The following is a 13,151-nucleotide window of genomic DNA, read 5'->3' as shown; positions in this document are numbered from 1 at the left end:
GCAGAGCAAAGCTGATGACTACTCGATAGTTCAGTGTGCCATGCTTTACGGCTTAGAACCGGGTCTTCAACGATGTTCTGAACGTCATGGAGCATATGAGATGTTTCAGGAGTTGAAGTTAATATTTCAAGCAAATGCCCGGATTGAGAGATATGAAGTCTCCAATAAGTTCTATAGCTGCAAGATGGAGGAGAATAGTTCTGTCAGTGAACATATACTCAAAATGTCTGGGTATCATAATCACTTGACTCAACTGGGAGTTAATCTTCCTGTTGATAGTATCATTGACAGAGTTCTTCAATCACTGCCACCAAGCTACAAGAGCTTCGTGATGAACTATAACATGCAAGGGATGGATAAGACGATTCCCGAGCTCTTCGCAATGCTAAAGGCTGCGCAGGTAGAAATCAAGAAGGAGCATCAAGTGTTGATGGTCAATAAGACCGCCAGTTTCAAGAAAAAGGGCAAAGGGAAGAAGAAGGGGAACTTCAAGAAGAACAACAAACAAGTTGCTCCTCAGGAGAAGAAACCCAAATCTGGACCTAAGCCTGAAACTGAGTGCTTCTACTGCAAGCAGACTGGACACTGGAAGCGGAACTGCCCCAAGTATTTGGCGGATAAGAAGGATGGCAAGGTGAACAAAGGTATATGTGATATACATGTTATTGATGTGTACCTTACTAGAGCTCGCAGTAGCACCTGGGTATTTGATACTAGTTCTGTTGCTAATATTTGCAACTCGAAACAGGGACTACGGATTAAGCGAACACTGGCAAAGGACGAGGTGACGATGCGCGTGGGAAATGGTTCCAAAGTCGATGTGATCGCGGTCGGCATGCTACCTCTACATCTACCTTCGGGATTAGTTTTAGACCTAAATAATTGTTATTTGGTGCCAGCATTGAACATGAACATTATATCTAGATCTTGTTTGATGCGAGACGGTTATTCATTTAAATCAGAGAATAATGGTTGTTCTATTTATATGAGTAATATCTTTTATGGTCATGCACCCTTGAAGAGTGGTCTATTTTTGATGAATCTCGATAGTAGTGATACACATATTCATAATGTTGAAGCCAAAAGATGCAGAGTTGATAATGATAGTGCAACTTATTTGTGGCACTGCCGTTTAGGTCATATCGGTGTAAAGCGCATGAAGAAACTCCATATTGATGGACTTTTGAAATCACTTGATTATGAATCACTTGGTACTTGCGAACCGTGCCTCATGGGCAAGATGACCAAAACACCGTTCTCCGGTACTATGGAGAGAGCAACGGATTTGTTGGAAATCATACATACAGATGTATGTGGTCCGATGAATGTTGAGGCTCGTGGCGGATATCGTTATTTTCTCACCTTCACAGATGATTTAAGCAGATATGGGTATATCTACTTAATGAAACATAAATCTGAAACATTTGAAAAGTTCAAAGAATTTCAGAGTGAAGTTGAAAATCATCGTAACAAGAAAATAAAATTTCTACGATCTGATCGTGGAGGAGAATATTTGAGTTATGAGTTTGGTCTACATTTGAAACAAAGTGGAATAGTTTCGCAACTCACGCCACCCGGAACACCACAGCGTAATGGTGTGTCCAAACGTCGTAATCGTACCTTACTAGATATGGTGCGATCTATGATGTCTCTTACTGATTTACTGCTATCGATTTGGGGTAATGCTTTAGAGACGGCCGCATTCACGTTAAATAGGGCACCATCGAAATCCGTTGAGACGACGCCTTATGAACTGTGGTTTGGCAAGAAACCAAAGTTGTCGTTTCTTAAAGTTTGGGGCTGCGATGCTTATGTGAAAAAGCTTCAACCTGATAAGCTCGAACCCAAATCAGAGAAATGTGTCTTCATAGGATACCCAAAGGAGACTGTTGGGTACACCTTCTATCACAGATCCGAAGACAAGACATTCGTTGCCAAGAATGGATCCTTTCTAGAGAAGGAGTTTCTCTCGAAAGAAGTGAGTGGGAGGAAAGTAGAACTTAATGACGTAACTGTACCTGCTCCCTTATTGGAAAGTAGTTCATCACAGAAACCGGTTTCTGTGACACCTACACCAATTAGTGAGGAAGTTAATGATGATGATCATGGAACTTCAGATCAAGTTATTACTGAACCTCATAGATCAACCAGAGTAAGATCCGCACCAGAGTGGTACGGTAATCCTGTTCTGGAAGTCATGCTACTAGATCATGATGAACCTACGAACTATGAAGAAGCGATGGTGAGCCCAGATTCCGCAAAATGGCTAGAAGCCATGAAATCTGAGATGTGATCCATGTATGAGAACAAAGTGTGGACTTTGGTTGACTTGCCCGTTGATCGGCAAGCAACTGAGAATAAATGGATCTTCAAGAAGAAGACCGACGTTGACGGTAATGTTACTGTGTACAAAGCTCGACTTGTTGCAAAATGTTTTCGACAAGTTCAAAGGATTGACTACGATGAGACCTTCTCACCCGTAGCGATGCTTAAGTCTGTCTGAATCATGTTAGCGATTGCCGCATTTCATGATTATGAAATTTGGCAGATGGATGTCAAAACTGCATTCCTGAATGGATTTTTGGAAGAAGAGTTATATATGATGCAACCTAAAGGTTTTGTCGATCCAAAGGGATCTAACAAAGTGTTCAAGCTCCAGCAATCCATTTATGGACTGGTGCAAGCCTCTCGGAGTTGGAATAAACGCTTTGATAGTGTAATCAAAGCATTTGGTTTTGTACAGACTTTTGGAGAAGCCTGCATTTACAAGAAAATTAGTTGGAGCTCTGTAGCATTTCTGATATTATATGTGAATGACATATTACTAATTGGAAATGATACAGAATTTCTGGATAGCATAAAGGGATACTTGAATAAAAGTTTTTTTATGAAAGACCTCGGTGAAGCTGCTTACATATTGGGCATCAAGATCTATAGAGATAGATCAAGACGCTTAATTGGACTTTCACAAAGCACATACCTTGACAAAGTTTTGAAAAGGTTCAAAATGGATCAAGCAAAGAAAGGATTCTTGCCTGTGTTACAAGGTGTGAAGTTGAGTAAGACTCAATGCCCGACCACTGCAGAAGATAGAGAGAAGATGAAAGATGTTCCCTATGCTTCAGCCATAGGCTCTATCATGTATGCAATGCTGTGTACCAGACCTGATGTGTGCCTTGCTATAAGTCTAGCAGGGAGGTACCAAAGTAATCCAGGAGTGGATCACTGGACAACGGTCAAGAACATCCTGAAATACCTGAAAAGGACTAAGGATATGTTTCTCGTTTATGGAGGTGACAAAGAGCTCATCGTAAATGGTTACGTTGACGCAAGCTTTGACACTGATCCAGATGATTCTAAATTGCAAACCGGATACGTGTTTAGATTAAATGGTGGAGCTGTCAGTTGGTGCAGTTCTAAACAAAGCGTCATGGCGGGATCTACGTGTGAAGCGGAGTACATAGCTGCTTCGGAAGCAACAAATGAAGGAGTCTGGATGAAGGAGTTCATATCCGATCTAGGTGTCATACCTAGTGCATCGGGTCCAATGAAAATCTTTTGTGACAATACTGATGCAATTGCCTTGGCAAAGGAATCCAGATTTCACAAGAGAACCAAGAACATCAAGAGATGCTTCAATTCCATCCGGGATTTAGTCCAGCTGGGAGACATAGAAATTTGCAAGATACATATGGATCTGAATGTTGCAGACCCGTTGACTAAACCTCTTCCACGAGCAAAACATGATCAGCACCAAGGCTCCATGGGTGTTAGAATCATTACTGTGTAATCTAGATTATTGACTCTAGTGCAAGTGGGAGACTGAAGGAAATATGCCCTAGAGGCAATAATAAAGTTATTATTTATTTCCTTATTTCATGATAAATGTTTATTATTCATGCTAGAATTGTATTAACCGGAAACATAATACATGTGTGAATACATAGACAAACAGAGTGTCACTAGTATGCCTCTACTTGACTAGCTCGTTGATCAAAGATGGTTAAGTTTCCTAACCATATACATGAGTTGTCATTTGATTAACGGGATCACATCATTAGGGGAATGATGTGATTGACTTGACCCATTCCGTTAGCTTAGCACTTGATCGTTTATTTTGTTGCTATTGCTTTTTTCATGACTTATCATGTTCCTATGACTATGAGATTATGCAACTCCCGTTTACCGGAGGAACACTTTGTGTGCCACCAAACGTCACAACGTAATTGGGTGATTATAAAGGTGCTCTACAAGTGTCTCCAAAGGTACTTGTTGGGTTGGCGTATTTCGAGATTAGGATTTGTCACTCCGATTGTCGGAGAGGTATCTCTGGGCCCACTCGGTAATGCACATCACTATAAGCCTTGCAAGCATTGCAACTAATGAGTTAGTTGTGGTATGATGTATTACGGAACGAGTAAAGAGACTTGCCGGTAATGAGATTGAACTAGGTATTGAGATACCGACGATCGAATCTCGGGCAAGTAACATACCGATGACAAAGGGAACAACGTATGTTGTTATGCGGTCTGACCGATAAAGATCTTCGTAGAATATGTAGGAGCCAATATGGGCATCCAGGTCCCGCTATTGGTTATTGACCAGAGAGGTGGATCGGTCATGTCTACATAGTTCTCGAACGCGTAGGGTCCGCACGCTTAACGTTCGTTGACGATATAGTACTATATGAGTTATGTATGTTGATGACCGAATGTTGTTCGGAGTCCGGGATGAGATCACGGACTTGACGAGGAACTCCGGAATGGTCCGAAGATAAAGTTTGATATATGGGATAGTAGTGTTTGATCTCCGGAAGGGTTCCAGAATTCACCGGAAGGGGTTCCGGATATTTCCCGAAATGTTTGGGCACGAGAACACTTTATCTGGGCCAAAGGGGAAAGCCCACGAGGCTTTTGGAAAGTACAAAAGGAAGTTTTGCGGAGACCAGAGGCTAGACGCCAGGAACCCTGGCGTCTAGGGGGTAGACGCCGGGAACCCTGGCGTCTAGCCCTGGAGTCCGAGAAGGACTCTTGCCTTTCGGGTGAAACCGACTTTGAGGAGGCTTTTACTCCAAGTTTCGACCCGAGGGCTCAACATATAAATAGAGGAGTAGGGCTAGCACCAAAGACACATCAAGAAACACCAAGCCGTGTGCCGGCAACCCCGTCCCCTCTAGTTTATCCTCCGTCATAGTTTTCGTAGTGCTTAGGCGAAGCCCTGCGGAGATTGTTCTTCACCAACACCGTCACCACGCCGTCGAGCTGCCGGAACTCATCTACTACTTCGCCCCTCTTGCTGGATCGAGAAGGCGAGGACGTCACCGAGCCGAACGTGTGCAGAACTCGGAGGTGCCGTGCTTTCGGTACTTGGATCGGTCGGACGTGAAGACGTACGACTACATCAACCGCGTTGATATAACGCTTCCGCGAACGGTCTACGAGAGTACGTAGACAACACTCTCCCCTCCCGTTGCTATGCATCACCATGATCTTGCGTGTGCGTAGGAAAATTTTGAAATTACTACGTTACCCAACAGGATGTGCGGAGGGGGGGGGGGATTGGGCTCTGGCTAGGGTTGGGCACCGGCGTCTCGCTTAAATAGCCAGATTTGGCCGTTCAAGCACATAGGAGCGACGATCTCACTGGGCCGCTGGGCAACGACGGGTGTCTAATGGCGCACTATCAACTGTTATATGGCTTGGGTCGGGGCCAGATGTAAACAAAAACGGAACGGAAACCACAACAGAAAAACTGCAGAAAGAAAGCTGAAGCAATGTAAGGAAACAGCAGGAAAAACCGCACCGTTATATGGCTTGAGTCGGGGCCAGATGTCGTTTTGGACGTTGTTAAGCGTGACTGTGCCCTTTGATTTGAGTAATAGAAGAAGTATGCCGCAAAATAGAATCAGAACAAAACCAGAAAAAAAAATGACAAAACCTCAGAAAGAAAAACCGAAATCAACTGGAATGACAACATAAAGTCATAAACCAAAAGAAAACGTTTCAGCAGCCTAGCGAACGAAAAACAGCAGAAGACGCTGAGATGGGCCGACCCAATGGGCGACCCGCGTGGGTGTCGCCCCATCCATCCATCCATTTTGACATCCTGCGTCAAATAGGATGGTTTGGCGACTGCCGAGTGAAGGAGCAGGGTGGGGTGGAACGACCGCGCGCGCCTGGCATGCCGACGACCGAGCCGCCGCACATGACATGCTCCCAGTCCAGAGGCGTATGTGCGGCACAGTCACCATCCGATTAAACTACCCGAAGCGCCCACACATACACATGAGCAACCAAATGATTGCTGCGCCCGCCGTGGAATCAAACCAACCTCCGGCCAGCCGGTATTTATCGCGTCGCTGTAGGTAGGGGCTGCTGGCCGGAGCTAGATCTGGCTAGCTTTTCTCAACCGTGGATCTGGCTAACTAACATCAATATAACATATTTTGCAACTTGCACGTACGGAGCAATGCATGCAGTGTTGTGAGCATGATCAGCAGTTCTACTTTGGAATTTTCATTCCTCCTGAGTACACAATCATCGCCACCCAATGGCCATATGCGCCCGCTAGCTAACTAATCAAGCTCGCACAGATAGATCCATGGGAGAGACCCTGACGAGTGATAATCGAGTTGGTTACCAAGTACAGTTAGCCAGCCGCTGTACGTACTATTAGCTGGTATACCAATGCATTAGTAGTATGATTCGAATAACATGCCCTTGTCGGGCTAACAATACTGCTACCAACCAAGCCATACATGGCTGGCTAAGTAAGATTTCGTTGCGCATTATTGATCACGTCGAGTTAACCAACGCTTGAAATTATTCTGTAGTTATGGCGTTTGCTCCTGCAACTGTACAAGGCTTTTCAGTTAGTACGCTTGTTTAACGACCACAAATATATTCTTCTCTGGAAAACTAGACCACATATCACATGGGAAACTTATTTTTTTTTTATATTTTTATCATTTTCTTTTATTTTTTAAAAAACTGAAAAGGCGGTCCTCATGGGGGGGTGCATTCGGTGGAATTTTTGGGCCAAGTTAGTAATGGCGCACCGTGGGAGTAATGGCGCACCGTCGGAGTGGTGCGCCTGAATTAGTAATGGCGCACCACTCCCACGGTGCGCCATTACTAGTTTTGAAAAAAAAATTAATTTTTTTTTACTAGTGGCGCACCGTGGATGTGATGCGCCATTACTAGTTAAAATTACTAATGGCGCACTATCTCCTGGTGCGCCATTACTAATTTTGAAAAAAAATTGAATTTTTTTTACTAATGGCGCACCATGGATGTGGTGCGCAATTACTAGTTTAACTAGTAATGGCGCACTATCCCCTGATGCGCTATTAGTAGTTTTGAAAAAAAATTAAAAAAATTGTTACTAATGGCGCACCGACACATGGTGCGTCATTAGTATATAGTAATAGCGCACCACATGTCTGGTGCGCCATTAGGGTGTGTTTGGTTGAGGAACCAACTGTCACGGAATGGAATGGTTCCATTCCAGAAGAATGGGTCGGTTCCGTTCCTGTGTTTAGTAGGTGGAAAAAAGTAGAACGGGTTGGTTCCGTTCCAGTGTTTGGTTTGGAAGAATGGAATGAAAAATTGAATAACAGAAATTCAAAAATTCGGCAGCATTTCATTTGTATTTTCAAGAAAAACAACACAATAATATATATTGACATAGAACACAATTATCAGCAATAATATCATAAGGTAGAATCAGGTAGCAAGTTCATTTGGCACATCCAAAAGCAATCAACCAATAATATCATAAGGTAGAATCAGGTAGCAAGTTCATTTGGCACATCCAAAAGCAATCAGCCAATACATGTCTCTCACATACAGCCATACAAGTTCACATTCCAAATATCGTAAAGCAATCCAATGGCACTACAGCCATACAAGTCAAGTTCACATACTTGACAACCATACAACCATATCGAATTTAGAAGTTCTTCTTCACATACCTACTCACCCAAACAGATTTGTTGGTTTCGGAAAGCTTCATGAAGGCTCTTGCCGTCTTGTGTTTGTCAACGAGATGAGCATAGTAGTGGGCAAGGTGCTCTTCATCAAATTCTTTCAAACTAGAGACTACATCCCAAAGGTCATCGGGTATATCATCATCATCTCCACCAGATTTCACAAGAGCTTCACCACTAGTTTAAAACCATCTTTGAGAATGGCACCTAGTGGATCCTCTAGAACTCTCACCACCTTGGCCTTCTTTTTTGATGGTCCTTTGGGGTGAGAAAACTCACCAACTTGCGGTGACGTGTTGATCTCACCATTCACCTCACCATTCTCCTCATCATCAACGTCAATAGAAAGGAAATCATTTCCAGACCTTGCATTCATCCCCTTAGCCCCGGTTGTTCCAAAAATGGTCGCCATGGCATGATAGTGTTCAATTGGGTTATTCAAGAAGGGAGCATCAGGTTTGTGGGTCTACAAAAAATTTGCAAGTCATTAGCATAATGAAGGCAGAATATGGGATGATATTGTTCATATTACAAGAAGCTTACCATACAGTGACCTGCATAGTGTTCTTCGCTGAGCCTAATTGTGCAAGTATCTTCATCCCATAGAGCTCCACTTAAATTCTTCAAATTGACAACCCTGACCCAAATCTTCCTCCACTTCTTGAGATGGTTTCTAACTTGATCAGAGGTGATAGCTAGCTTGAATTGCTCGTTAAAAATAGCAGCACATTGTTTGAGATGTGTCTCCCTGAATCCACTAGAAGTTCTCTTCCCTTTAGCAACAAGGTCAGCCAAAAAACCTAGCATAGTGTTGGTCATGGAAGTGGTCCATACCATGACCCCACTTTTCCCAGAGACCCCACTTGCAGCGGTAACTTCAACATTGTCCATTTCTGTTTAGCCATCAAAAAGTTGCAAAAGAATGGATTAAAGCATCACAAACACATGATTTAAACATATATAAGATACAATCTGCCCAGCCATCAAAATGTTACAATAAAATGGATGAAATCATCACAAATATATTGTTTGACATAATAAATACCACAACTTGTCCAGCCATCAAATAAATACAAAGGTAGTTCCTTAAACATTACAAATACATAGTGCGGTGCACTCATAAATTTGCATACATGAGTTGCCTATCTTCCCACATTTGGGTGGCAATTTGTAGCCTATGGTCTACCAAGGCCCTATTGTCACTTAATTGTTGCCTTGATGTTCGAATTGGTTGGGTGGTCCATGTCACTTCCGGTATAATGAATTCATCGATCCCTTGTGATAGTGCATAATTATGAAGAACACAGCAAGCTATAACAATGTCAACTTGGACCGGGAAAGTGAAGAACAGTTTGGCATCATCTAAAATTTTGAAACGCCTCTTGAGAGATCCAAAAGCCCTCTCTACCGTCACCCGTAGAGATGAGTGCCTAAGGTTGAATAGCTCCTTATCATTTTGGACCGGATTATTGCCCCACTCATTCAAATGGTACCTCACGCCACGAAAAGGTGGCAAGAACCCTGGCTTGGCTCCATAACCGGCATCAACTAGGTAGTACATTCCTAAAAAATGAAAATAAATATTGGTTATAATGGTTTCTTAAGGCAGTAACATATGGACAATTTCTATCTACGTCAACTTCTTACCAGGTGGTACTTGTAAGCCTCTCTCACGAGTTAATGCATCAGCTAAGACGGTCGCGTCGTGTGCGGACCCTTCCCATCCAGCCAAAACATATGTGAAGCGGAGGTCAAAATCTACTGCTGCCATCACATTTTGAGTGGTAAAGGCTTTCCTACCACGAAAAGAAGGCTCCACATCTTTGGTAACACCTGCTCGCACATGTGTACCATCGATAGCTCCAATACAATCCTATATAGTGACCAGTATTAAATGGCATATCATATAGGCTAGATAGCTAAGGAATAGTTTCTGAAATTACCTTAAAATATGGGTCAAATCGATGATTTCCTGCAATTTTTGCGGGGGTTTCCAATGATGGTGGCCTTATATAATCATTACGAAGCTCGCCTATGGCATGAAGAGCCTTTCTAAAATAGATGCTTGTTGTGTCGTATGATCTACCAAAATTGGCTGAAACAACTCTATTCCGAAGGTTATGCCCAATTGTATGCAAAAAAATTGCCAATTGTTGCTCCACACTAAGATGTGGACTGTCTTCTAGCAAATTGCGATCCCTCAATATACCACACAAACGAAAGAATGCAGCTCTTTCAAACCTTAGCATGTTTTTGCATAACACATCGCTTTGCCAAATTTTTTGGTTTAGATAATCAAATCTGATTCGATCTCTTTCATGCATTGGGCCATAGGTAATACGTGGTCTCCTCTTCCTTATTATAGCCCGAACAATGACTGCCATTGCAGCTAATGCAACAAAAACAGCTGCTCCCCTAGCCATCCTTTTTCTTTTGCTCATCTTGACCATCTACAATGATACATACTATCAATAATATGGCTACCAATTACTTATAACCATGGATCTGACAACAATATATGGAAGAAATTGGGGAAGAACATTGCACACACAAAAACATAAATCTGTCCTAAGCATCAGCATGTATATACAGAGAAGGGAATGGAACTGTACGTTGCCTATGTTGCTAGCTGCCCTGCTCGTTCGTCGGTGTAGCCTGCTAGGTCGTCGCCCTGCTGGTTCGTCGGTGCAGCCTGCTAGGTCGCCGCCCTGCTGGTTCGTCGCTGCTGCCTGCTAGGTCGTCGCCGCCGCCTGCTAGGTCGCCGCTGCTGCTAGGTCGCGGCCAAGCCCTTGATGCACGCCATCGCAGGGGGGAGATGACGGGGAGGAGAGGGAAGCCGGCGCCGGAGAGGTGCGTGAGGGGCGGCGCTGAGAGAGGAGCGGGCAGATCGAGAGGGAGGGAGAGATGCGGGAGGGTGGCGGCGCTTGGAACGAGAGACGGAGAGGATAGGGCTCGGGTGCGAGGGGAATGAGGCGCGTTCCTTGTCATTCGCTCGAATAGGAGGTATGCGTCGGTTCCGCATATAGACCGAATATTCCCTTTTGTGGGACTGGTGGGTTCTGGTTCTATCTACTGACCGAACGTGAGAATGGGCTCTCGGGACGGGACGGACCCATGCCATTCCATCTGGTGACAGCAACCGAACACACCCTTAGTGTCTATTCCATCTATAGCCTTTTTCCTAATAGTGATGAGAACACAGCTGGACCGGCGGCAGTTATTCATGAAAAATGTACATCTTTTATCTCATGATTTGATCATGTTATCTTTGAGTACATAGGCCTAGGGAAAGCTAATTGTACGCTGAGGGGGAACTGCAGGTAGATCCCATGGAGTTTAGTTTACATGTCTCCTTTTCTCTGTCGATAGTCTATCCAGCGATGTAACTATTTCTGCCAACCAATAAAGCATGTCTTGAAAGTTTCCCTAATAAAGAAAATCCGCTACGCGTGGCGGTGTGACGGTTCGGTGACTTTGTTTTTGTCCTATTCCTGTCTCGTGTAGTCATCAAGGTCAGAGACGGCTTTCTCAATGGGAGCAAGGCCCAATATGGTGTGACTTGTTTCCTTGAATCGAACCATATTCAAATATAATTGGCGCCATGTGACGCACTACTGCTCCGCTGTGAAATTTTTCTGTGCCTTGTTGTAGGGGAGCCATCCGGCAGCGCTCCTCTTTGACAGCTGTGCCTGCCCATCGGCGTTCTGCTCAAAGATTTTGCCGGGGTGGATGGGCAACACGTAGGTGGCATATCACTCATCCCATACCTCCTTTTTTTGCAAGGGGGATGAGAATTCATTAATCAAGCGGCAGCCAAGTCTGCAATACATAGGTCAGGTACCTCCTCAGGTCCTGAGCGAAGCCACACCGCAGTGCGCTTCTTTATTCTACCATAGTTCGCTAGGTAATGACTAACAATGTTTTGCTCTCGCTTAATATGCTTGACTAAGAATTCCCTATTCTCCTGAAGAAGTTGCTTAATTTCTTGCACCATCATCATGTGTGCCGATCTATCCTCTCTCGTTTCAGTGATTAGCTTGACGACTTCTGAGCAGTCAGTTTGAATAACAATGGGCAGGGCTGACCACTGAATGGCAAGGGAAATGCCTTCCCAACATGCATGTAGTTCAGACTCCAATGGAGATGCACACCGTCTCAGTTCGCGGCAAGACGAGTAGATGATCGCTCCCCTATCATCCCGAAGGACCATCCCAGCCCTTGCTGTATCATCTTTCTCTGAAAATGAGCCATCAATACTTAACGCCGCCCAGCCCACCGGCGGCGCGTCCCGTCCCTGCCTTTTCTTTACTACCTCACCTGCATGTGATACTGCACGCCTCTCGTACTGAGGTACAGTCACCATCTTGCCTTTAACATGGTCACCATTGGGATTGGCCTGCAAAGAAAGTAAGGAGCATATGTAGCTGGAGAGAAACCGGGCCGATGCCTCCACTGGTGGCGGCCGTTTGTGATGGACGATCTCATTTCTCACGTGCCAGCATCGCCAAATCGTCATGAGCGTGTACAAACGCTCCTCCTCCGGCAACTCCGCTAGCACTTGGAGCAACCACTCCGGCCCTGTATTCACCAGTCATCAGACGTCCGAAATACTCCATTGCTGCGCCATTGCCTGCCACAGCGCGACTGCTCGAGGGCATCTGCAAAGAGCATGAAATGTGTCCTCCGGTTCGGCGGCACACACATGACAAAGATTAGAAACTTCAAGTGTACGATGCTGCTTATTAACCCATGTAGGTAAGCAGTCTATAGCCACCCACCATGCGAACACAGGCACCTTAGGAGGAGCAGGGCACCTCCATAAAAAAGCCCAGACGGCTCGTCACCCGTCCGGTGCCCTGCACGCCGCGACTGATGATGGACAAAGACGATCGCCGAGCGCCAGCCGATACGCGCTCCGAACCGAGAAGACACCATTGCGCTCCGGTTCCCATGCCAGGACGTCCTCTCCTAGTCGAGGTGAAGTGCGAATTTTTACAATCCGTTCCACGTCCACAGGGTAGAAATATTGCCGCAGGAGGTCTACACGCCAAGCTCCTCGGTCATCCAATAGTTCAGAAACTCTCCGCAGCCGGCATCTTCCTTGCCTAGTGATAGGTTTGCCTGAGCCCCCGTGCGGTATCAAGCGATCCCTCCAGATGCGAAT

General features: G+C 44.8%; 1 protein-coding gene across 1 annotated transcript; it reads right to left on the bottom strand.

The window, feature by feature from the left end:
- Positions 1-8,976: 8,976 nt before the first annotated feature.
- Positions 8,977-10,412, bottom strand: LOC123147873 (protein ALP1-like). Its single transcript, XM_044567191.1, has 3 exons — positions 9,931-10,412; positions 9,635-9,860; positions 8,977-9,550 (listed from the first exon to the last, which is right to left on the bottom strand). The coding sequence occupies exons 1-3, from the start codon at positions 10,408-10,410 to the stop codon at positions 9,105-9,107; spliced, it is 1,152 nt and encodes a 383-aa protein (XP_044423126.1). The 5' UTR covers positions 10,411-10,412; the 3' UTR covers positions 8,977-9,104.
- Positions 10,413-13,151: the final 2,739 nt, after the last annotated feature.

The sequence above is a fragment of the Triticum aestivum genome, chromosome 7A (genome assembly GCF_018294505.1).
Source record: "Triticum aestivum cultivar Chinese Spring chromosome 7A, IWGSC CS RefSeq v2.1, whole genome shotgun sequence".
In the NCBI taxonomy this organism is placed as follows: domain Eukaryota; kingdom Viridiplantae; phylum Streptophyta; class Magnoliopsida; order Poales; family Poaceae; genus Triticum; species Triticum aestivum.
Note: the sequence above shows the minus strand (reverse complement) of the source record. Positions and strands in the feature narration are given on the sequence as shown.